Genomic DNA, 25,705 nt, shown 5'->3' with positions numbered 1-25,705 from the left:
CAAGTTAGACGACCTTTATCGTTTAGGCCTACTCTCCTGGTCCTCTCTGCCCCAGAGTATCCTGCAGATGCAGAAAGAGGCCGCTGTCCCTGGACATCAGTCCCTCTGCCCTGTGCTGAGTGGCCCCTCTCCCAGGCTCAGGGCCAGCAAGATCCTGGGCTTAGAGGACAATCCATCCTGCGGTGGCTTCCTTGCTCCCCACACCCCCAGCTGAGTGTGCAGCAAAGCTGGCTGCAGAAATCTCTGGAAGCTCGTTGGGCAGGCAGAGGGAGGGGAGTGTTACATAAGAGCCCACTGATGTGCAGGAAGTCTAGAGCAGCCTTTAGATTAGAAAGGCAGCGTTCCCATCCAGCCCAGAAAGGCAGGAATAGCAACTGCGGTTATTTCTGGCCCCTCACCACCACCCAGCGCCAGGGCTGCTCAGCTTCGTGGTGGGTGAGCTTGGACTCTGCAGACCTGGGGGGAGGGCAGGGAGCGGGGACAGGTAGCCCCTGGGGTTACCCCACTCTGGTACTGGCCTCACCGTCCCCTTCCTCTAAACACCAGGATGCTGAAATCAGTGGTGGTGCTCGTTTCCTCTGATTTTCCTTAATCTCTAGATGCATTCTCTATCCCCACCCCACCCCCAAGACACATTTACGATGTGACAGCCTCCGTGCTAAACACTTGACAGGCATTTGTCCTCACAATGCCTTATGAAGTAGGTTCCATTCTCATCCCCATTTCACTGAAGAGGAAACAGGTTCAGAGAGGGCAGGCGACTTGCTCAAGGTCAGAGAGCCCGGCAGTGGTAGAGCCAGGATTCCAATCCAGACAGTCTAGAACCCTCTAGCTGAACCCCAGCTCATCCCAAGAACTGTTTTCTGGGGCCCCAGAATGAATCAGACAAAGCTTTCATCTTACCGGGGTTCTTGAGTCAAATCGAATGGGGAAGCAGACACGTGAACACATCATTTCACTTCATTCATTCAACGATTACTTATCACATATCTGCTCCACTCTAGGCATTAAAGATATAAGGAAAAAAAAAAAAAAGATATAAGGAGAAGTAAGGAGGGTTCTCCCTTTTTTGCAGGTCATAGCCCAGTAAGGGAGACAGACAAGTAAACAAGCAATTTTAACAGTGTGATATGTGCTATCATGGGGGAAGCACAGTGACTGTGGGAGCCCCTAATCCAGCTCCCACCCACTGACGTGGTTCCCAGTCAGTCAGAGAGCCGACTCACCATTTTAAAATAATTCCAGGAGGCTGGGTGGGGGAGGAATGGTGGTGAGACCAGCCAGGAAACCATGCAATCATCCAGGAGAGAGGGTGAGGTCTGGGTGCATCAGCACCAGCTATCACAGAGACTCTCTTCAGGGGCCTCCGAGTCAGAGGCAGAGAGCAAGAAAAACTGACACCCCAATTTACTGACAGGCATCTCAGCCCAAAGTGCATCCATTTCCCATGGTATGGAGGCAATAGGATAGTTAGAGAGGCTGGATGGAAGAGTCCTCTCTTTTTCCTCCTCTAATCATCACCCTATCTGGTCTACCCATATTATGAGGAACGCTGTTTTAGGGCAAAGTCAAAATGAGTGACTGAAGAGGAAGCTGGCACCCAGAACCAGGGAGAAGAGCTTCACTTGGGCAGAGGCTGCACTTCTGTTCCTATCAGCAAAGGGAGGGGATCTTTGGAACTGAAAGGACCCAGTTTCCCTCTGGTCAAGACACAGAGAGAGCCATCATGGCAGGATGACGATGTCTTTAGGCTGACATCGGACTCACTGTTTTTTTCAAAAATATATTGCAGTAAAATATACATAACATAAAATTTACCATTTTAACCATTTTAAGTGTCCTATTCAGTGGCATTAAGTACATTTGCAATGTTGTGCAAACATCACCAGTATCCATGTGCAGAACTTTTTTTATCATCCCAAACAGAAACTCTGTACCCATGAAACAGTAATTCCCCATCCTGTTCCCTGCCCTCTGGCCCCTGGTAACCTCTGTTATAGTTTTTGTCTCTCTAAATTTGCCTCTTCTAGGTACCTCATGTAAGTGAAGATATTTGTCCATAATATTTGTCCTTTTATGCCTGGCTTAGCATAATGTTTTCAGGGTTCATCCGTGTTGTAGCATGCATCGGAATTTCATTTCTTTCTAAGGCTGAATAATATTCCATTGTATGTATGTACCACATTTTGTTTTGTTTATCCTCTCATCTGTTGATGGACATTGGGGTTGTTTCTACCTTTTGACTATTGTGAATAATGAATATTAGTGAGCAAGTATCTGTTTATGGATTCTGTTTCTATTCATCATTCATCTCATCTCAGCAATTACCAGAGGGATTAAAGTTAGATTTAAGAAGGATTTTCTGGTTTCCTACTACCAGTGACCAAAGCAGCAGCATCTCCCTCTTTGGATAGTTTTCTTAACTCAAGTCTCTTCTACCTCCTCTAATCCCACCCCTAGACTGGGGTAATGCCCAGAATGGCTGCACTGGTATTAGAAAGAGGCTTTACAGGGGTCACTCTGGGGTCATAACTCTGGATGGTTTATTTTTAGGAGCTGGGTGGCAGGGGTCTCACGGTCTTCTCCTGGGCTCTGGGTACTTTTGCCACGACTACCCACCCCAGACCCAGACTTTCTCCTTTCCCTGGCAACATCCAGGCTGTCTCCCTTTTTCTCTCCCAGGCTAAATTGGGAGTGTGAAGCTGCTCTTCTTCCCAATTTAGCTTTTGAATTAAAGTGAGAACTGAATGTGGCTGGAAAGCTGACTCCCATCTGTGTGTGTGAGGGAGAGAAAAGCAGAGCAAGTGAGCATGAGCACATGCAGGGGGGGAGTCCAGGCGAGGGCAGGTGATCTGGGCAGCCGCTGTTTAATGCAGACACCCATCCTCAGGTGCAGGCAAACAGCTCAGCAGAGAGATGCTGAGGTTGGAAGGTTGGTGTTTTTCCAGGAGCAGAAGAATACTGCATGGATATCATTCGAACATTCCAGAAAAATGTGCTGAGTTCTTATAGTGTGCCAGGCCCTGTACTAGATGCTGGTGGACCAGGTAGACCCATCACCTATGCCCTGGCTTTCAGTCCAGTGGGGAAACAGGCAATGACCAAACAGGGTGATGTATGCTGTCAGGGAAGAGAACAGAAGGCCACAGGGGCCTGGACTGAGTGTGGTGTCACATCTAAGCTGAGAATTGGAGCACATGCAGGAGCTGACCAAGTGAAGCAGGAGACCAAGAGTGCTCGGGCAGAAGGCACTGCGTGTTCAGAGATTTGAGTGGGCCTGGCTTCCCCAAAGGAGGACGCTGGCCCCAGGAGCCCACCAGGTGGGCTCAAGAGGGCCAAGAGCTCCCATCTCCTCCTCGTCCTCTTCTTCCAGGGAGAACAGAGCCAGATGAGAATGACTGGGCCAGAGAAGTCTGGGAGCATGTGAGTCCCTTCTGCTCAGGCTCTAAATAGTTGAGGCAGGGGGAGGAGGGAAGCCTCAGATCTCCTCCTGAGTCACCACTCAGAAAACTGGACCTGGCAGGTCCAAGATGGACATAGAAGAGAGGAAATGGGAGCTCAGTTGCATCAGAGGAGACAAAGGAATCAAGAAGGGTCTCTGCTTGGTTTAACTTACTCCATCCTTTCCTGGGAGGCTGGCTGAGTTGGTCTCTGGGGGACCTGTCCTCTTCTAACCAAATGGCAATGAATCATGATCTGGCTGAGATAGGAACAGGTCGAAATCTTGGCAAAGAAAGACCTTCTCTTGACGGGAAAAGGAGAGAGCTCTCTGGGGGGCCATGCATTTCTCTGTCAGCTCTCAAGTGAGTTCCCCAATGACAGGCACAGCTAAGGGATGCTGGTGTAAAACTTGCCATTAATATTTCAAGCAGCATTATTTATTGATCACTCATCTGGCTGGGACAGAAGGAGAGGGTAATACATTAGGTATTCAGGGCTGGTGGGGTCAGTTTGGGAAAGAGGTCAGGCAAAGGTAGGTCATTGAGGAGTCTCGGCCCTGGCTGCTGGAAAAGTACTTTGGGATTCCAGGGTTTGGAGATTAGGGTCTTTGTCTCCTTTTTCATCCCTACAGTACCCCAGATGAAAATAAGGGAAGGGGAAGGGGACAGGGACACCTGGGGGCAGGCCTGGGACTGCCACTGTGGCCATCAAGGAGATCATATCCAGGGAATCCTGCAGCTAGGTTAGCGTTCCTCTCTTCCGCCCAACCCGTCCCTCCCAAATTCCCTACCCCTTGCCTCCTCTTGGGTCCCTCTTCAGACCTGACCCTGAAATCAGCTCCAGCATCCTCTCTAGATGCCATTTCAGAGCCCAGGTTGGGTTCCTTGGGCTGTAGGGCCCTCCCAGGGTCAGCTTGGCAATTTCCCTGCTCCCAGGAGGTGCCCGATCCTCGCCCAAAGGGAGTACCTGCCCACTGGGTCTGACCATCTCCTGTGCACACAAACTGGGGTTAGGAAGTGATTGAGAATCCACAGCTGTCCTATCTACCCACAAGGATGCTTTCTTCATGAACCTCCAACTCCAGGGAGTGGGGTATAAAGCATCCTACTCAGCAGACTGACTGCTGAATGTAAGACTGTCCCCGGCAAGGGCCAGAGAATCCCACAGTGGGAGCGAGCTGCGCCATCTAGTGGGCTCTTTTCCTCCTTGCAGGCATCCCTCCCACCCATCGCTGCCTGCAGCCTAGATAAGCGACAAGCTCTCAGGTAGAAACCAAATGGCTCTAAGACTTGAGGTGCTCTCCTCCTCCATGCAGGCCTGACCCAGCTCAGAGAGCGAAAAACTGGGGGGAATTTGTGAGGGATATGATCACGTACTGGCTGATATTTAAGGCAGTGGGGAAGCCAGCAGTACCTTTAGGCCTGGAAACAGTCTCTCCCTATTATCCAGAATGCCACATATATGGGGACCAGAGCCCCTCCTTCCTCTACCTAACACCCTTTCCTTCAGGCTGAGCAAGGCTGGGCTCAGCTCTACCGGTCAAGGAAGAGCTGGCATAGGCTGGAGCGGCGGCTACCTTTCCTCTGACATCACAGCCTGGAAATCCCATTTTAAGCAGGTTCTCTGGGTGTGGGGCACACACAAGAAAGGGAGGGGGAGCCAGCTGAAGCAGCTTCAGGCCTGAGGCCATTTTAGCCAGGGACCTCAGGCCTGGAGGGCTGCCCAGTGTCCCCAAAATGGTCTGGGCATGGGTCACAGGGCTAGACCTCAGCCCCCGCTCCAGAGCTAATCTCTCTTAATGCCCAGTGGGAATCCAGGCAATGATCAAGCACTCTCCACATAGCTCTAGCCATACACCTGTTATGACTCCTCTTCCCCACTCCCCTGGCCTAGAGAGATCTATCGAGGCAGAGGGGAGAGGGTAGGTGGTCCCAGGGGACGCGACAGCAAGGGGTCACATATACCCAGATGTGTCTCCCCAGCCTCCTCCCCCACATTCTGTTTGTCACTCTCCATCTCTCCTCTCCTACCCTGCACCACAGGGGTCAGGCCCTGTGCCTAGTTCTAGGAGGTTGAATGTTTCCATGGCAACGGACCAATGAACTTGGAAATCGGAGCATGTTTCTGTTGACACAGGGAAACCCAGATGTGCACGGAGAGCCTGGCAATGTGGAATCTGGCAGTGACCTCCTTAGCCACTGGTCACTGTGGATGGAAGTGTGTTATCTGAGTGTGTGTGAATGTGTGTGTGTGTGTGTGTGTGTGATATGCAGCAAATGGGATTAAGGTTAGAGAAGGCCTAACCTGCTTTCCTGGCCATATGGTAGCTGCTAGCAGGAGACTGCAGCATCTTAGTCTCTGGAGATCTTTCTAGAACAAGGGTGTCTGTCCCCTGAATTCTACCCTGACACTTCCTCTTCTTTCTGATAGAGAAAGGGGCCAAATTGCCCAGAGGTCAATGGTGAAAGGAATGCCATTCAAAGGTCTATTGACTGGAAGAATCCAGGAAAGATGAAAAGGGCATCTCACACCCCCACCTCCACTGCCACCTCAGTTCAGGAGGTTCTTGGCCAACTGGCTCAAGTGTGGCAGAAGGACATGCCCTTGTGATGCCAGGGAAGGGAGAGGAAAGCCTGATGTAGGGACATTTTGCCAACCTTGGGGTCCAGGGCCTGGAGTTAGGTCCCCACTCATACTCCCTACCCCATCCCCGGCGGCTATGCTTCCTCTGTTTTCCTTCCGCAAGGCTGAGCCGCTATTTCTCTTGCTTCCTTCACCCTCCCCCTCCTCCTTCCCTCCCTCTCTACTCTTTTCCTTCGTCTCTTCCAACGCTGCCTCTGATCCTCTGTCATCCTTTCCTTCTCCTGGCTTCTACCTCAGGATCTCGTCCCCACCAGCTGTACCCCTCCACCCCTGGAGACCTTGGGTCTACCTCCCCAGAACTCAGACTCCATGCGCTACAGCCCCCCTCCTCCTTCTCTCCTCCACCCCAGCCCAGCAGCTCAGGGCTCGACCCCTCCCTCCTCAGGCCACATGGGCATGCCTCGTTGGCCCCAGCCCTTGGTTCCCTGTCCTCCTTGCCTGTCCCCAGGGTCAGACATGAACCATGGGGCTGGTTCCTCATCTCCACCTCTCCCCTCATCCCACCTATCTCCTCCTTTCAGTGTCTGGCTCACCGTTTCTAGGCACTATGGGCATCCAATCTCCTGGTTCTGACCAGGAGCCCCCATATCCCATTCTCTCTTCCCTGGGGGCCTCATCATGATCTCTGTCCCTAGAGCTTACACCTGGCACTTTCTGTGAGGTACCAGAATGTGCAGGGGTCTCAGGGTAAGATTCTGAGGGACAGGACAACCTCTGAGGGTTGTCGCTCGCTCTTCATAAGTCCTGGCCCCACCTAGTCCCCTGGCTCTACCTTGAACCTCAAAACCATCTTCCCAGACTGAACTGCCTCAAGCCTATCTCTTACCTTGGAGATCAGAACTCCTGGGGTTCACAGTCTGGCCTCTTCCCCCCTCCATCCCACAGCTGAGCCCTGCTTCTCACTTGAAGTCCTTCCCGCCTGTGGACTGGTAGAACAAGAACAAAGCACAGAGGCCAAAATAAATGAGGTGCCAGAATTTGGTTTATTGGCTCATCCAGTGCGAAAGGTCCATTGGGCACCCTCTTTCCATGGATTTGGGAGCCCCCTGGCTCCTAAGATCTTTTTCTTCTTCATACATTCCTCCTAGCCCTGACTGAAGCCACGGCAGAAGCTGGGGCAAAGTGTGGGGCAAAGGCTGGGCTCTGACGGGGGTCTGCTTACATGGGGCCTAGTCTGCTTGGCGTAAGACGAGGACCCTAGGGCGAAGGAAGATGGGCCCCCAGGTGAGGAGGAAAGGAACCAGCTCAGCAAGGGCCTCTACTGAGGGCTCTGAGGGGTGGAGCCTAGTCCAAGGGCAGGGCAGGAATGGGAGGAGGCAAAGGGGAGAGGATCAAGGGCAGAGGAGGAGGTGAGAGGCCCCTCAGAGCCCTACTCTCTCATGGGCTGGGGTCCTCTGAGGCTCAGAGAGTAGGAGGGAGGGCTGAGGGTGGGGGGAGGTTACTGCTAGAGGGAATGTCCTTTACTCAAAACCCCCCAGCTCTAGACCCAGAAAGATGCACACACACGTACACTCTCACACGCACACCCCTGGAGCCCCAGCTCTTTTCAGTGGGCGCATGTAGCACACAGTCCTACCCAAGGCCCTCAGCTGCAGCTCTGGCCTGGCCCTCCTGGTCATTTGAGTGCACACTAGGCCCGTGTCCTCTATTCACAGCTTCAGGCCCAGAGCCCCTGCCCAGGTTCTCCGAGGCCTTCCCCACTCCCTCCCTCTCTCCCAGGGCCTTCAGGCCTGTCTCTGGTCATTCTGGGCTGTGACTGGCCCCCGACCCCGACCCAGGGAGAGCGGTGGGACCATGTCAGGACTTCAGACGAGGGAATGGCCATGGTCTTCAGCAAGGCACTGGGTGGGCGGGGGCAGGGCTGGAGCGGGGAGAAGAGCGCTCAGGCTCTGAGGAGCCCACACCTCCTCGAGTGGCTCAGTCCTCAGCTCCTGGTCCAGCCTCTACCCTCAGCCCCCACAGCAGGGCCTCCCTCCTCTTTTCCAAGCCCTTCCGGGGGAGGGGCCACTGGGCAGGCACCAGAACCAGCCATCTGAGAGGCCCCAGGGCCTGAGAATGAGGGCTGCTGGCACAGTGTGGAGCTGGGGCTCTGCAGCCTGGGGCGGGGGGTGCGTGCCGGGGCCTCAAGCGGAGTCACCCCCCGCGGAGATCTTCTTCTTGGGCCGGGTCTTCAGCGTCTTGGAAGCCAGTGGCTGTGGGAAGGAGACAGGAAGACAGAAGGCTCAGCCTGGAGTTGCAACCCCTCGCCATTTCCCCAAGCTCTGGCCCAGCTCTCACCTCAGCTTTGGGCACTTTTTTGATGGATTTGGCCCTCTTAGGGGCCTTGTCTCCCGTGTCATCCTCAGAGATCTCTGTCCGGGGATCTGCCTGGTTCGTGCCTGACCTTAAACTCACGGCAGGGTCATCTCCTGGTTCGGGGAGGAAAGGAGAACAGTGGTCTGGCCTTTCTCCCACCTGGCCTCCTTGCCCCTGTGCCCCATGCCCAGCCCTGGGCCTGGTCTGTACCTAAGTCCTCAATGGTGTCCAGGAGGCTGCCAGGGCTGGGTCTGAGGCGGCCGTCGGGCCCCTGCAGGGGCAGCGCATCCTCGTCCCGGATCAGGGTCAGGTCCTGCATGCTGAAGCTTCGGAGCTTCTCTGACAGCACCCCCTGGCCCTAGGGTCACCACCACGCACCGGGAGAACCGGAGGAAGGGGCGGGGTGGAGATAGAGGTCACCGTGGGGCACTGGGCAGCCACTGGGCTCAGTGCTCTCCCCGCAGTGTCCTCACCCCGTCCTATGGCAGCACTGACAGGCTGGGGCCATGCTTTCCCTTTGGACAGATGAGGAAACTGGCCCGTTGAGTGGAAGTTCCTTAGCTGGAGGGTGTTAGAGGCAGGACTGGAACCCTAAGCTGCACAAGACCCCAAACCTTCACACACCTGAGGACCTGGTGGATGCAAAGGGGCTTGCAAAGGGGCTTGGCCAGGGGGACGAGATGAGCAAAGTGGGGCCCTGGGAGCTGGGTCTGCCCCCATCTCACCTTGGCAGCAGCCGTGACCGCGGCATTAGCGGCCAGGTTCAGACCCCTCTTGCCCACCCTCATCATGGTCTCGTAGCTCTTGTCTCGGGCCTGTGTGATGTACTCGTCGATCTCCTGAGGGGTCGGAGGGGAAGCAGGAAGAGGTGAGGGGTGGGCCCTGCTGGCCAGGCCCTGCCCTGCCCTTGTTCACAGCTGGACAAAGGCACTGCTTGCCCCAGGAGGCCAGGGCCCTGCCAGATCACCCATAGGGAGAGCCACGAATGCACGTGGTTACAGGCACTGAGCTGCCTTGACCTGGGGCAGATGGGAAGGGAGCTTCCCTCGTCCCAACAGACCTTCTCCTTGTTGGACAGTGTTGGGTGCACGAACTTGCGGTAGAGCACGCTGGAGCCTTTGGTATAAGGGGACAGCAGCCATATCACAAAGGCAATCTTGAGCTCAAAGTAGAATGGAAACCTGTTGGGTGGAGAGAGGCAAGCGGCGGAGCCTGGGGCAGGGAGTCAGGAGGTGCGCCGACTCTCTGCATGACCCTGGCTGGCCCCCCACCCCTTAGTGCACTGAGGTCCCCATGTGGCTCAGGAGACTGGTCAAGGCGAGGCTCAACTGAGACTCCAAGTGGGAAGGTGAGAGGTGATCCCGCAGGAATTGCCCGCAGCAGTGGCTCTCCTCACCCTCTTCTGACAGAAGACTACCCACTCCTCTGTCCTGGGGTCAACACCACGGCGAGATCCCTGAACTTCCAGGTGCACTCTTGGGTCCTCACCCCATTCTCTTCCTGCCCTTCCTCCCATGAAGAAGCCGGGCTTCTCCAGCTGTGCTCTGGATCCACCCCTTGATGCCATGGCATGGCCCCTGCTTTTAAGGATCGTTCTCCATGCCCCAAGGCTCTTTCCCAGGCCACACACTCCTTCAGGTCTCCTCCATCCTCATCAAAGCTCCCTCCTTTGCTTGTGTCAAGAGGCACCTACACTCACTGTTCTCAAGTTTTAACCCATTACTCTTTCCTAATTTGACCCCATTCAACTTCCTCTTCTAAAACTGTTTTTCTCAAAGGCCATAGGCCCTTGAAATCTACAAATGCAAGGATGTTTTGTCCTCTGCCTCTGTAAAACTCTTTTCTTTGGACTTCCAGTGTACCGTGCTACATTAGTCCTCTCTTCCAAGAGGCATTTGCTCATTCAGTAAACATTTTTGAGCTCCTGCTGTGAATATACAGATGATTAGGGCATTCCGTGTCCTCAAAGGACATATACATGGTCTAGTAGTGCCTAGAAAAAGCCTTTGAAATACAAGCATCCAATGTTTATAAGAATGAGTCATACGCCTATTTTACAAATAGGGAAACTGAGGCCTAGGAAACTGTGACCTGCCAAGGTCACGGCAAGTTCGGCAGAAGCAGGTTTCCTGAATTCTATTGTGGTGATTTGGCTACCACCAGAAAGAAATGTGAGGGTTATATCTGTTCTTATTCTGCTGATCAAGCCAGGCCTGGATGGGGATTGGGGGGAGGGGACACCCAGGACCCCATGGAACTGTTGGGGGATCCCACCCTGGGTCTCAGTCTTCTGTTTGACTGGCTGTGTAGAAAAAGTCAGAGGCCCTGGTCCCTGAGGATGCAGGGAGGGGACACTAGATCTCACCAGGAGAGCACAATATCTGTGAGTGTCTCGGCAGTGGTGAAGAAGGCAAAGACGATCCAGTACATCATCCATTTCACCTGAAGGTACAGAGGGTGGTGTTGGCTGGGGCCTTGGGGGAACACCCAGGACCCCACCTTTGCCTGCCAACCATGCTGGAGGTGCTGTGGGGGACGCTCAGGACCTCAACTTTGCCTGCGTATCACACCAGGCCTGGAGGAGAGGAACACACTGGAACCTCCCCTGAACCAGGTCTCATTAGTGCTGACAGCATTAGTACAAAGTCACCCCCACCTGTCATGTGACCCAGTGTCCTCCCTGATCTCTGCCACGTGGGTTGGGTGGGAGATAAAGGGTCATACACTCACATATTCCTTCACGTTTTTTGTCTTCACGGCCTTGTAGGAAGAATAGGCTGGGTACAGGGTGCCAAAGATGAGCCTAGGGAGGCAGGCATGGTTACTGGGCCCCTCGGCCAAGAGCAGTAGCCTCTCCCTCCCAGCTCTGCATCAGTCCCTGGGTAGGTAAGGGGAGAATGGACAGAACTCCAGAGTGCCACATCAGCTGGACTGATGGACTCAGGTCAGGGGTTTAGGTCAAAGCAGGCAAGCCTGAGGTGATACACAAGCATGGAAGCCCCAGCCAGCTAGGGTGATGCCTCATAACACCCCCCCCCCGCCCCTTTTTGTTTTGGCTGTGCCGCACAGCGTGTGGGATCTTAGTTCCCCAACCAGAGATCAAACCTGGGCCCCCGGCAGTGAGGGTACCGAGCCCTAACCACTGGACGCCAGGGAATTCCTCTGTAACCCTTTATTCAGTTTTTCTCCAGCCCCCGAGGCACAGAAAGACCCAGAGGCCAGAGGGTCTGCTGTGGCCTCTTCAGCCCTGATCCTTGTTTGTGCATAAGCATATCAGGGGTGGGGGTCTGGTCACTGCCACAGGGTTGTCTTCCTTCTTGACACCACTCCCATTCATACCCATCTGCCCTTACCCTCTACCTCCCTGTTGCAGAGCCAAGCTGGGTAGGGCCACCTAACAGGGCACTCTACCTGGCAGTCAGAGGTACCACTACAGTGGTACCTTGGGGCCTGGGGAGCAGAGGGCACAGGGGCAGGAGGCCCTGAGAGAGGTTTATTCCCCCATGTAAACACTTTTGGGAACAGGCTCAGGGTAGTGTGCTGGGCTGGAGGTCCTGGCTAGAGTGGAGTCCGGTGTTGATCCCATCAGAGATCACATACAGGACACAGGTGAGGGAAGGAGAGGACCGATGCCGCTCAGCGAGCTCATTCACACGAGAGAAGCAGACACTGGGAAGGTCACAGGGAGGTCTGAGGCCCCTGGATTCCCTCTGGGGTGGGATGCGGGAGAGGCAGGAGGGAGACTCTGGTGGGTCTAGAGGAAGCCAGAACACAAGCACATGACAGCAGGGAGGGGATTCTGGGGTGTCAGTCCCCCAAGGTAGAGGCTTAGGGGCAGGGACCTGAGCTGGGGCAGGGAGGGGTTGGCTGAGGCCCATGTGGAGCCCCTGCCAGGCCCAGCCCCTTGACAATGTGTGGTACTGCCTGTTCCCCCATGGACTTGCCTCACTGAGGCAGGACACTTCTGAGAAATAGGCTTTGGAGATGGGGTGGGGGGCGGAATCCTCAAGGACAAAGTCCCCGGTTGTGGGAGAGGGTGCCCTCCCGCAGCCTGGGGGAGGTGGGAGGGACGTAGCTGGCAGCCTGAAATGAAGGCCACCTAACACCCTCCCCTCCGCGGCTTTCACAATTCCAGGCTGGCCACACACATCCTCTCCCAGTTACCTCCCACACTTTGTCCTCCAAGCATCTCTGCTTCCCATATCCCGTCCTCCCTGGGGGGTCTTCAGAGCATGTGCCCTCACCCCCCAGTCTCCTGACAGTCAGTGGAAGAGGCAGGAGAAACCCGGCCCTTTGGGGAGGCCAAGGCTGCCACGGCCCTAAGCTATGGAATGAGGAGGCCCTGCCTTGCTCCCCGGGCTCTTCCATTAGCCCTCTCCCCAAGGGAGATGAGGGCCCAGGTTTGAGGAGCTCCTCCAGTCAGATCTGCGACGTGGGGGAGGGGACAAGCCGCCTCCCCTGATAAATCAAGCCGTGCTGCCCAGCCCCTGGGGTGAGGGAGGGCGAAGAAACAGGGAAATTAAAAATAAAAGGGGTGGGAAGCCAGGTCTGCCATGCTCCTCTAACAGTTCCCCCTCCTCCAGGTCCCACACCTCCACGTCTCTGGGGACCCCAAATAGGGACGATGTGCCTTTAGGTGACTCTGCTGTATGAAGCCACGGAGTGGTCCATCCCGGGCTTCAATACCCCTCACCTCCCATCCCTAGCCCCCATCCCCCTCCCAACCGGCCGCGCCCCGCCGCCGCCGCCGCCGCCGCCGCACTCACACCACCAGGCGAGAGATGATCCAGGACACCATGGCGGGGCCGGGCGGGGCGCAGGGCGGGAACCCGGCCCGGGCCGAGGATGCAGCTGCTGGAGGCCGAGCAGCGGCGGCAGCAGGAGCCGCACTAGCAGCAGCACCCGCAGCAGCAGCCGCCGCGGGGGCCGCGGAGCGCCGAGCCGCCGCCGTTAAAGGGGAGGTCCTTGCCGCAGCGGCGTGCCGTGGGCGGTGGCGGCTCTTAAAGGGGAGGCCGCGGCGGCGGCGCGCCCCCTGCACCTGCTGTCGCCGGGCATGCGCCTTTGACCTGCCTTCTTCTAATCGCTTGTTCACCTTTCTTGGGTTCCAAGCCCTGGGTTGAGGTCCTCAGAGGCCTTCATGGTTCCATCCTGACATCCTAGCCCTCCTCCTGCCCTGCCCACAACAGTCTGAAAGAACATCCCACGAGGAATAATAGCTATGACTTATTGAGTGCTTACTGTGTGCCAGGCCCGTGCTAAGAGCTTCACATGCATTATTTCAGTGACCATCCTGTAAGGTAGAGGTTATAGTTATTCTCATTTTGAAGATAAGAAAATGGGAAGCTTTAGGGAGGTTCAATAACTTGCCAAGGGTCACAGAACCACAAAGTCATGCTGCTAAGATAGGAGCTCAGGAAGTGTACTAAATGGGCTACTTCTCCCAACTGCTGACTATCAAACCCTCCTCCCCCACCACAGGCCGTCAAGACACCTACCCAGGAAGTCCTGAAGTCAAAGGTAGAGGGGCATCTGTCCACCCCACCATCACCAATCACTCCAGTTGGAAAAGGACCTAACCCCCTTCCCAATCTGATCTGCTTTTTCAGTTTTGTAAGGAAACTGAGCCCTGTGCTCTCAAGGTGGATACCCTGGGGCAGGGGAGTGCCTCTCGGTAAACAGAGGCTGGTAGAGAGGCCTGGGGTCCAGGTAGGAGATGAATCCAGGGGCTCCAATTCCATCCCCATCAGCAAGCACTGGCGGCAGTGGATGCCCTAATTCTGAAGACATTTATATCCAGAATGTAGGCTAGCCTGCCTCCTGATTTTCACCAAAGCAACAAAGCTCCAGCAACCTCTGCAACCCCCCTTCCCCCACTGCTTTCCTTTCCTGTGCCATTTCAAAGCTTCTGCATTCTTTATGTCGAGGTGTAATCCTCTGATGACCATAGCATCAACCCATGCCCATCCAGGCTGAAAGGACATGCTCAGAACTCTGTATTTCATTTATGGTCCTATTCAAGCTCAGTATCCTTGAACCACACAATGGTCTATTTCTACCCGGATAATTGTATTTCCAGGCTGAAACACTTTGGAAGATGTTTTTCCAACAAGATCCAGAGAAGCAGCTTCTGATGATCCCTCTTGCTATTCTTTACAACTTCCTCTTCAAAAGGCCTTTTCTAATTGGAACGTAGTCCTCACCCTTCAAGCCACTTTAATTTCATACATGGACAGCCAGGCCTCTTGTTTTGATGAACTTTTGTCACTGATTGCCAAAAACCTTGCTCTGGCCACTTCCCATGTCCTTTTCCCCCCAGACTGTTCAGGAAGGTAGGAACCCAGCTTTCCCATAGAGCATAAACTATGGAAAGCCCATCTTTGCTCCTACCCTCTAACTCATGTAGCACCTTCCCTTCATCCCCAAGCCCTCAAACCACAATGACCTGGCACTTCCCTCTCCCAATTGGACACATTCGGGAAGCAAAGAGTAATAATCGGATGCAACAATGTAATGATGATATGAAAATTAACCATCCTCCACCTCCAACCCCATCCTCAACCTGGCCCTGCTTTTTAGAACGGCTGGCACAGGAAGAATTTAGTCCACTACAAACAGATTTGTTAGATTTTTAATAAGAACATGGAAATCCCAATCAGCCCTTCAACAAAATTAAAATACAGAAAGTGAAATTAAAAGTATTCTACAGTAAATGACTTTTATTAAAAAAAAAAATGTAACTGTGAACATATAAACAAGCCTGCAGGGCACTACAGTACAGCCGGGAAGATAGATACATTTTCCAATGTACCTATGGGCCAATGAATTCCATCATTTTCAAATAAATTCTTAATAAAACTCCACTGAGTTGGAAAGTTTTGCTGAAAATATTTCCGGACAAAAAAAACCCCCAAAACAAAAAGCCTCATGTAGGAAAGCAAACTTTCCTTCGCATTTGGAACTGTAAGAGGAGTCCCAAGGGAACGCTGGTAATAGATGGAAATGGGTCCTGGAGTCACCAGTGTGTGTATGCGTGGAACACACCAACAGCACAGACATGACAAAGTTCTTTCTCAAGATGGCTGTTCCCTCAAGATAGGACTGAGATGGGATGGGGAGAAACTAAAAGAATCCTACAAAGCCAATTCTTTAAAATTCTGCTTTGGCTGATTTTTGTGCTATAATGGGCCGTTGATTTCTAAAAATCTTATTTCTTCAAAGAGTTTTATCGAAAGGAAGACTAAACATAATGTGCCTTTCCTCATAATCCAGGAAAACAACTGTGGTATTTCAAAAGTTCTAAAAATATCTACTTTCATGAAATAGTAACTATTTCACTACAAACCTATTTTTCACTAAATACACACATTTCCTAATCCTGGAGCCCCTTGGGAAAAGCAGTGGATTCCCCCTGGGTCCTTCAAGACTCCACTGTTTACAGGAGAGATGGTGGGGAAAGGCTTCACCCGGCTCCCGGGATGGGGTGTGTCAGAGGTCATGTGCAGAGACACCATCAGGCTTCCACCAGGCGTGTTTAAGCAATTAGCCCCCACTTGTACCAGTTACGTGATTCCCCCTACCTCCAAACACATTCCCACTTAACTAGGCACAAGAGAAAAAGAAAAGAAAGGTGTGCCCACATTCCTGGTTTCCACGAATCTCAAATCATGAGAATGTGCAGGAAAGCCCAGCGATATTCAGGCAATTCAGAGTCCCAAAAGGCCACAGGATGGGGATGTGGCACCCTTGGCTTGGAGTCTGAAACTGTGTGTGTGAACAGTGCGACTTTCCTGTGTCAACCTTCAGTGTTGAGGCAGCAAAGAGTGGCTGGAGAGTTTGTAATACTGACCACACTGGCTCCAAGTGAAGGACCTCTGCTCCAGCAGAGAACCCTGCTGTTCCCTGTATGTGTTGTGAGTGAAAGACCTGCTTCACAGGCGAGTTTGGAATTTCTCCACGCCTAAGGCCTTGCCAGCTTGGATTCATGAGCCTTGAGGGTGCCAACAGCATCTTTCACTGCGTGATAAATGATGTTCTTCACCTGGAGAGAGCAATCAGCACAGTCAGTTTATGGCAGCCAGACTGTGTTCTGCAAATGAAAATGTTATGTCCTACACTGACTAAAAGCCTTCTGATTAGTGACGAAAGCCCTCAACCAGGACTGCATGCTTCCTAAATCAATCCCAAAAGATGATTTACAAGTCACACAAGATATATAGTCTATATTCGAAAAAGAATGATTTCATCATTTGAAAGGCTATGTAATCACCATCCTCTATATGCTGGGAACTACTGTTAAGCTCTTTATGTGGACTTTCATTTAATCCTTACCATAATACTATGAGGCAGATTCTATTATTATCCTCATTTTACAGATGAGAACTGAGGTTCCATGGTTAAGAATCTTACCTGAGGTCCTGTAGCTAATAAGAATGCATTAAGACAATAGTGGGCAGGTAGGATTTATTGGGTATTTTTCCCTTTTGTGCTTATACATATTTTCTAATTTGTCAAAAAGGAACACACATGTGAAGTAAAAGTTATTAAAATAAAGTGAACAGGATAAAGACAGTTTTAAACCAACACTGTGATTATTTCTGAGGAGGTAGAATGGGAAAGAGTACATGGAGGCTTCAATAATGTAGTTGTTGTATAGGTATATATTGTGTATGTGGTACGTATATGATGCTTTATTTCTTAAGCTGAGTTATGGGCACAAAAGCCCCCTTTGCTGTTCTCTATTACATTTTTTGTATTAATTCAATAAATATTTACTGAGTACCTACTATGTGCTAGGGAAAAGCAGTGAATAAAACAGTAAAATCTCTGCCTTCATGGAGCTTAAACAGCTTATGTCCTAGTAGGGATAGAAACAAACATAAAATACATAGTATGTTAGATGGTGAAAAATACTACAGAAGAAAATAAAGCAGTGACAGAGGATTGGGAGGTGACATGTAACAAGTAGAGACCTAATGGAGGTGGGGTCTGAAATATGTATGCCTGAATACTTGCATTATATATCTATAATATCAATGTTATCTATTTATCAATGTGATGGTACTTTGTATAAGAACTTTATGGTTGAAATATTCCATAATTTTGAAAAAGGAACAGCAAAACAGATCAAGTTCAGGGTTAAAGGTGATTAAATCTACCAGCAACCAAGAAAAATCTACAACCTCATGGGACACTGACCAAAGAAAACACACCTGAGTCACAGGCACGATGGAGGAAAACAGGTCATATGTGAGAGGCTGGAAGAACGCCTATTCAGATGCTGAAGTTCTGCCTGGGAAATCTTGCTTCCTTACATTCTTTTTCTTTTTTAATGTTATTAAAGCATCCAAGTATATTAACAATGAAATTCTGCCCTTCAGGTTCCAATCCATTTCTGAGCAGAGGAAAACCTAATCTGATTGTCCAGCTTAGATCTACAAGTGGGAAACAACTCTTAGGGACATGGATTACAGTCCCTAGCAGGGCTCTAAGGAATTCAGTTTGCACAGAAATTTGCTGTGAGAAGAAGCTTTGGGGAAAGAGGTTTAGAACACATTGCCACAGTGCTTTTCCCACCTGACTGAGGAAGTCAGTCTAGTCAGTTACTAACACGGATACACTGTATCTTCCAGGGGCAGAGAAATAGAAGATTGTCACACTGGAAGTGACTAGGTTAAAAGATTCATATTCTCTAAAAGCAAACCTGAAGAGGACTGATTAAATACTTCCTGGAGGGAGGACTCCATACCCCAGACATGGGTCCCTTAATCATCTCTCTGCAGTTATACTGCCCAGGTAATATCCTCAGAAAGCAGAATGTGCCTCCTGTGTATGTAGCCTAGTAGGAGATGAGAAGACAGGGTTGGGGTGGAGGAGGAGTTCTTTACCTGCAGTTTATCCTCATGGTTTGTATGAGTGTTAGAGAGATGCCTGAATTCCTGAGTCAGGCGGAAACAGTGCTTTACATGCTCTGGAGATACAAAGTCTTCTGCTACTTTTATGCAACTGTATAGATTGTGCACCTGGGAGAGGAAAAGTACAGAGGCAAACATCAGGCACTAGAGAGTCAGCAACAGGTGGAAACTGTCCATCATATCATTTAAAAAAACACTTTAGAAATACTTATGATATTCCATTTTCATAAAGACAACAAAATGCAGAAAGACTGTAAGTATACATTTATAGATGAAAACGTTAGTATTTGCACAGAAAAGGATCTGGAAAAATACACACCAAACTGTTAACAGTAGGCTACTTTCTGGAGAAGGCAGGACAAGGGGACTGAAAAGGGATATGGCATAGGTAGCTGAACAGAGACTCACCTTTTCTTTAATAGTCTCCCTTATTTAAAAATCTTTAAATAAGCATTTAAAATTACATGGAAGGGGGACTTCCCTGGTGGCGCAGTGGTTAAGAATCCATCTGCCAATGCAGAGGACAGGGATTCGAGCCCTGGTCCGGGAGCATCTCACACGCGGCAGAACAACTGGGCCCGTGAGCCATAACTTCTGAGCCCGCAGGCCACAACTACTGAAGCCCGCGTGCCTAGAGCCTGTGCTCCGCAACAAGAGAAGCGCCGCAATGAGAAGCTCGTGCACCGCAACGAAGAGTAGCCCCCGCTCACCACAACTAGAGAAAGCCCGTGCGCAGCAACAAAAACCCAACGCAGCCAATAAATAAATTAATTAAAAAAAAATAAAATATAAAAAATAAAATTACATGGAAGAAAATTAAAAATCAAAAAATAAGTTGCACTTGAAGAGCAATCAGTCTAACCCAGCCATTTATATCTATTGCCAGATTAGCAAGAAACACAGATATAAGGAAACTATGGGAATTGTGGAGCCAGCCTTACCCCCAAGTTGGAACATACCTGGTGTGGGGCTCCAGCAGGTATGAAGACGGCATCTCCCAGGAACTGAACAATGGCCCAGCCTTGCACACCATATTCCTCATAGAGTCGCTTACGTAGGGTCTGGTCCAAGTACCAACTTTGGTCATGAATTGGATCATGATCAGGGGGATTCTCTTGGCCTTGCTCTTCTCCAACCTGATCATGAAACCATGATCAAAACCCAAAGATGGAAAAATCAATAAATACATAAAGATTATTAACAGGATAAATCCAACTTGCTGCAGTAACATCACTGGTGGGCCAAAGTTTCTACTTTATTCAGTATCCTCTAAGTGTGGATTCAGCCCTATGGGGCATTTTGACAGAGGGCACAGGTCTTTAATGCCAAGGGACTCCACGTGAGAAACCCTAGGCAGGCTGTCTCAGCATCCCCAGACCCTTTGTCTGTGAGCTGGGAGCCCACCCAGGGACACACCTTTCGGAGCAGCTCCCGGATCTTCTCCGCATCCTTGGCTGCATAGATGTGCCACAAAGCACCGGGTTTCTCCTTTCCATCATGAATCCTTTGCTTTGTCACCTCATCAGCATCTCCCTCATCAATTGTCTTGAGCACCTCTGAAAAGAGCAAAGTGGCACTTTTCAACGTAACCAGCCATTTCAGTACCTCTGAGTGAAGCAAAATGTCCAATTCAAACAAGTTTAGTCTCTACTATTCTCTATCTCTCTGGAGTGATATAAGGTAGAATCAAAGAATCAAAACTCACATTGGTCTAAGCTTCCTACACATGGGAAGAGCGACCCTAATCTTCCATACTTAACAGAGACTCAGCATTTTTTGGAGATATAGTGTCATGCCTTTAAAACATATTTCCTGCTCAAACTGTGTAGCCATATTTTATGTTCAAATTGCAGGTTATTTCCTGCTGTAAGTAGGTGGACTGTATACTTTCTCAAGACCTCTTCAAACTCTAGGATTCTGTGGATTTAAGGCCATGAAGAGTAAAGCTTCTCTGGCAAATTAAGAGGCTTGGCTTCTAATCCTTGTCTGTTATGATGCTTTAAATGACAGCCTAATGGAAAGATGTGCAGATGTGTAGCATCAAAAGCAAATGTGTGGCAGGAAATATACCAAAGTAATGATATTGATTATCCCTGAACTTTGAGATTTTGAGTTTTCTTCTTTAAAATTTTGTTTTCTAAAACTTCCGTAATTAACACACATTAATTCTACACTGAGATAGCGGAGAGTGCAATGCAGCAAAATATCACTTTTATGCTTCATCTCTGTGCAAATGACCTGGCTTTATCACCTATTACCCCACAGCTGAACTGGGTGATGGACCAAGTAGGCCAGTTTGAACTTTCTTCTTTTTTTTTGTTTTTGTTTTTGTTTTGTGTGGTATGTGGGTCTCTCACTGTTGTGGCCTCTCCTCTTGCGGAGCTCAGGCTCTGGACGCACAGGCTCAGCGGCCATGGCTCACGGGCCCAGCTGCTCTGCAGCATGTGGGATCTTCCCGGACCGGGGCACGAACCCGTGTCCCCTTCATCGGCAGGCGGCCTCTCAACCACTGCGCCACCAGGGAAGCCCTGTCCTTTCTTCTTTACTCCTCTTTGTGATGCTACATACTCAGTATTAAAGGGCAGCATTCCCAGAGAGGGAATAACTCTGGTCAAAGATACACAAGTACCACTCTTCTCTGCTGCAATCACCCCTTTGTCTGGGCACCTACTATGCATCATGCCTGGCAGAGATTTAAGAAAAACCCACTGGCCCTGACTGAGGAGAAAGACACACCATTTTACTCCTGAGGCTAAACCTCACCCTGCTGAAGCACTGGGTTCTAGAAATCATACCTTCATCATGAGCACCCTCCCCGATGGGGATCCCAACATACACCATCACATTAACTGCATCGGACACATCTAAGTGAAGATTTGTTGTGCCAACTCTTCTGTCTTCTGCTGTTATCAAGCCTGAAGGTAAAAGGAAGATATGCAAGGTGAAAGGGCAATATTATGTTGTTTTTTTTTCTTTTTTGGCTGCACCGCAAGGCTTGTAGGATCTTAGCTCCCCGACCAGGGATTGAACCTGCGCCCTCGGCAGTGAAAGCGTGGAGTCCTAACCACTGGACAGCCAGGGAATTCCTGAAAGGGCAATATTCTGAAGAATCCATATAGACCCTACAAGTGAAAACATACTCGAAGATATTCTTAAATGTGTAACATTGGGAGAATGACGTATATCTATTTATCAATAAATAATTCTCCTCGTCTCTTTTCTAGTGTTTTAAAACTGATTTCAAGCTCAGTTGACACTATCATTAGCTTTGGCCATTGATCCAATTCCACCCTCCTAAATGATCTCTCCCCTTCAGAAGCAAAACAGATATGGGCATTATGGACACTCAAATGAAGCTTGGCTTTCACAGTGATTTAGGACATTATTGTGACTTCACAAAGAGCTGGTTGGGTAGCATGGTACTCAGACGTCTTCACTCTTATCTTGTCAAGTCTCTTAAAAGCTAAGGATCTTTGGTTGTGCCGTGCGGCATGCGGGATCTTAGTTCCCTGACCAGGGATAGAACCCTCACCCCCTGCAGTGGAAACACAGTGTCTTAACCACTGGACCACCAGGGAAGTCTCTTGGATGGAACCTTTGAGAGGAAACTTTCTAACTACTGTGTGTGTGTATATATATACACACATACATACATATACAGTACTGGGCCCAAAGGGCTATTATGCAAATCAGTGGCAAAAGCAAACATATTCTAAACCATCCTGGATACTGTCAACTTCTTCAGCTCCTGTCACTTTGCCCTCTACACATGATCTTGATTACAAATCTCCCTCTATAGGTGAAATGGAAACAGTAGTGTCCAGAAAGGTCAATTATGGCCTCTCCCTCATACCGTAGGCATTGTACATCTTGGGGCCCAAATCGGGCCTTACAAAGTAGCTGGGTAGCCTAGAGGCTAGATTGAGTCTGCCATCTCGTTTGGTATATTCTGGCAGAGGAAGGTTCTCCATCAGATCTTCAAACCTATAAAAAAAAAAAAGCATGAAGGATGACTTAGCTTGTTATAGGGGAAAAAGGAAAAGAGGTGGAGTTCACTTTTCTGTGATTACTTTGTGACAGCTTTAGCAAAGCACAAGTCTCTCAAGACGGCTCACTGTAGTTCACTAACCTTGTTGGCATCATGTCCCGAAAATCTTCCCCAGGAGGCCAGTCCTTGAGTTTGAGCACCATTGGCTGCCCATCTTCTGACCTTAATCGCTCTGGAAGACAGAAAGCACTCCTACAAATATCTGCTGGGTTGGCTGCTGCCTGATTCTCCAGTGACTTAAAAGGTTTAGAAGACTAAACTCTTATTTTCAGACTTGTAAACCCCCATAATGGATAAGGTGGGCTTTGTTTTCCTCAGCCACTGCTTTAGTACGTGATAAATTTTTCCATCTCAAAGTGAAAGTGCTCCACACATCCCATGTGATCATGTGCTTAAGTCCAGGTATGCTCTGGGAGCCATGTGATTGCCATGAGAGCTACCTGGTTGGCACCAGGATAGAATGTTCCTCCTGTTAAGAGGATGTAATTTGTTATTTCAGCGGTAGGGCTGGGCATATAGATGCTTACTTTGCAGTCTGCTTTTACTGAACCAGATATCAAAGCTACTTACTGCATATGATCTCGAAGCCATCCCAGAAATCCCGAACTTTCACATCGGAAATTATAGCACAGTTCCTGCAGTTCACCAAGTCCACATCCTGGTCTCCAAATTCCTGGCTAAAGGCTTCTGGCTTCCAGAGTTCAGACTTGAGTTTTTTATGTACCCCTGATACCAGCACTGGCTGTGGAAACAAAAGTATCTCAATCAGAGTCACTTAGGAAATACTTAGCTCAGGGCTAAGGGACAGAATAGGAGGGTTTCCTGGGGACAACCTCTTCTCCACAATGATTTATTATTCCCTCCCAGTTTCACAATCTGTGGATTTCAACAATGTCAGCTACAGAAAATGAAAACACTTCTACTCTGTTATTACACTTGATTCTCACTGCGGGGGGTGGGGTGGGGGGCACATTCCACAAAAATCACTTCTGCTGCCCTGGTATCTACCACTATTTTGAGGTGAGAGGATGAAAAGCTGACAAATGCAAATTCTGAGAATACATCCTCACATCTCGAATGAAAAACTCTCCAGACAATTCTACAACCTCCCCCCCCTTCCTCACACCTGCTAATGTATAAAAATCAGGAAGTGTTATCACACTATCACACAGACTTGTATGGTCTTGAAACATTTACCTAGAAGAGTACCACCCACTTCCACCCATTTTCGCCTCACCCCATATCACACTTACGGATTTTCCTCTAAAGGTGTCATTAATGCCAGATCACAACCTCACAGGAATTTCAACTGCCCTTTTAAGAACACAGAGCTACACAGCTGAGAAATAAAAAGATCCACAATGTATTTTTAGGAATCTTCTGACTTTTAAAAATCCAAGAAAACTCGAAGTAGCAAGGCTGTCTATAACAAACTTAGTATATGTCTAAATCTCCTTAGCAAAGTGTCTCCCAGAGAGAATTGAAACTATCCTGGTAGCTATAGTGGGCAGGCAGACAGCCGACCCTGGGATCTGCTTATTCTTGCTTACCTGGCCTTGCTTCCAACACTCCCGGAAGATCTTCCAATTGTTTTTGTTGCTGGGGTCATGGAGACACAGAAGTCTTCCATCACAGAGCCAGGAGTGAGAGGTATGGGGGTCCAGCACATTTAACCCCATCACCATCTCCTTCACTTCCTTTTGGGTGTCAGTCAAGTTACAGGCCCGCTTTGCAGCATCTGAGGTTTTCTTATTTTCTACCACTGAGGCAATGATGTGGTCAAGGAAGTTGGGGAGGCTGGCCTTGTTCTTCACTCCCTGCCAGACACAAACCCATCAGGTTAGTATGACTGAGGCACCATCAGTAGAGGATTCAAAAACAGTCTCACAGTTATATTCACACGGAGTTCTGATCTACCTGATTAAATTTCATAAAAGTTAATTGTAAAGTCTTTTGTAGTTGGAGGGGGGAGCCTATTAAGTCACTATCTTACATTTCCCTAGCCTTCATATTTTGCTTTATATTTATGAAAAAAAAGTACAGAAAGGTCCCCTCTACTGCAGGAGATTTGAGACTTAAGAAATATCTTTGGCATTCAGCCCCGTTTTAAGCATATGCACGTAGACTGCAGGGATCACAAAATGCTGTAACTGAGTGAGAAAGATCATTTATTTTGAGGGTTACACATTTTTTTTGGCCAGCATGCCCAAGGGATATACTTCAATTAAGTAACTGAGGTGACTTATCAAGGCAGTGATTTTTTTTACCAGGGAGTGTACCCCAATAAACAGTTGTACCAGAGTACCCAAGATAACTGTATATTCTGAAAGCAGTCTCCTACTCCCCAATCCGTCCCCTACCAAGAATCTCTCATTTGTTTCAGCTGGTGGGAAAGCTCAGGCCCAGAGATGAAAGTGACATACCTAAGGTCATAGAAGTGAAGGAAGGGGAGGGCTTTTGTAAACTTGATAACACAATGTCTGAAGTATCACTAATCATGATCTCTACAGAGTACATGTAATCATATAACATCCTGGGAAAATTTAAAAAGAAAAAGGAGAACTGGGAGTTGGAGCAGTACAAATAAGACAGAGCTCAAAGTAATTTTTTTGGTCATTTATCCAAAAGAGAAACAAATAACCCACATTGTACAAGGCTCAACCACCCACAGTTCATCAAATTTCAGTCATTAGTCATAAAATAGAATGAGAAACATATTTGTGTACTTGTTTGAAATGCTCTCTGGAATATATAAACTGAAAATACAAAAGCAATGTATAAAAACATCTGTGTAAAAAGGGGGGGAACTATATACATATTTTAATATCACTGAAAGGGCAATCATGAAACAATGGTCACCTACAGAAAGGGAGGCAACAGTGGGAAGGAGACTTTTCACTGTATTTTTAAAATTTAAATTTTGTACGTTTTGAATTAATTAGTTCAGTAAATGCTTACTAAATACTTATGTATCAAACATTGTGGCACTAGGGATATAGTAGTGAATAAAACAGACAAAAATGGGGAATTCCCTGGCAGTCTAGTGGTTAGGACTCTGCTTCCACTGCTGGGGACCTGGGTTCGATCCCTGGTTGGGGAACTAAGATCCTGAAAGCTGTGCAGCACAAAAAACCCAAAAAACCAAAAAAACAAAAAACAGACAAAAATGCCTTTAAGTGGAGGTAAGGCAGAAAATAAATAAAACACAGCAAGTCAGATGGTAATAAGTGTTATGGAAAAAGTGCAGGGCTTCCCTGGTGGCTCACCGGTTAAGAATCTGCCTGCCAATGCAGGGGACACGGATTCGAGCGCTGGTCCGGGAAGATCCCACATGCCACGGAGCAACTAAGCCCGTATGCCATACTAC

General features: G+C 49.4%; 2 protein-coding genes across 4 annotated transcripts in view; both read right to left on the bottom strand.

The window, feature by feature from the left end:
• Positions 1–7,080: 7,080 nt before the first annotated feature.
• On the bottom strand, positions 7,081–13,258 carry REEP2 (receptor accessory protein 2). The gene is made up of 8 exons (XM_082651566.1): positions 13,146–13,258; positions 11,110–11,182; positions 10,745–10,821; positions 9,440–9,560; positions 9,105–9,218; positions 8,590–8,737; positions 8,362–8,492; positions 7,081–8,276 (listed from the first exon to the last, which is right to left on the bottom strand). Exons 1-8 carry the CDS (start codon positions 13,175–13,177, stop codon positions 8,208–8,210), a joined length of 765 nt encoding a protein of 254 aa, XP_082507692.1. The 5' UTR covers positions 13,178–13,258; the 3' UTR covers positions 7,081–8,207.
• A 1,735-nt stretch (positions 13,259–14,993) lies between these two features.
• Positions 14,994–25,705, bottom strand: part of KDM3B (lysine demethylase 3B) — a gene marked incomplete at its 5' end in the record, with an annotated part of 59,016 nt that continues 48,304 nt past the window's right edge. For all 3 annotated transcript variants that reach the window (XM_082650426.1, XM_082650427.1, XM_082650428.1), the window contains 9 exons: positions 14,994–16,417; positions 18,264–18,398; positions 19,250–19,426; positions 19,707–19,846; positions 21,086–21,205; positions 22,144–22,274; positions 22,420–22,510; positions 22,909–23,080; positions 23,889–24,155. In XM_082650426.1, the coding sequence (XP_082506552.1) occupies positions 16,337–16,417; positions 18,264–18,398; positions 19,250–19,426; positions 19,707–19,846; positions 21,086–21,205; positions 22,144–22,274; positions 22,420–22,510; positions 22,909–23,080; positions 23,889–24,155 (1,314 nt within the window). In that variant the 3' untranslated portion in view covers positions 14,994–16,336. The remainder of the gene's footprint in view (positions 16,418–18,263; positions 18,399–19,249; positions 19,427–19,706; positions 19,847–21,085; positions 21,206–22,143; positions 22,275–22,419; positions 22,511–22,908; positions 23,081–23,888; positions 24,156–25,705) is intronic.

This window comes from Grampus griseus (assembly GCF_964374135.1).
Source record: "Grampus griseus genome assembly, chromosome: 3".
NCBI classification, from domain to species: Eukaryota; Metazoa; Chordata; class Mammalia; order Artiodactyla; family Delphinidae; genus Grampus; species Grampus griseus.
The sequence above is the reverse complement of the archived record's forward strand: the minus strand, read 5'-3'. Positions and strand labels throughout refer to the sequence as shown.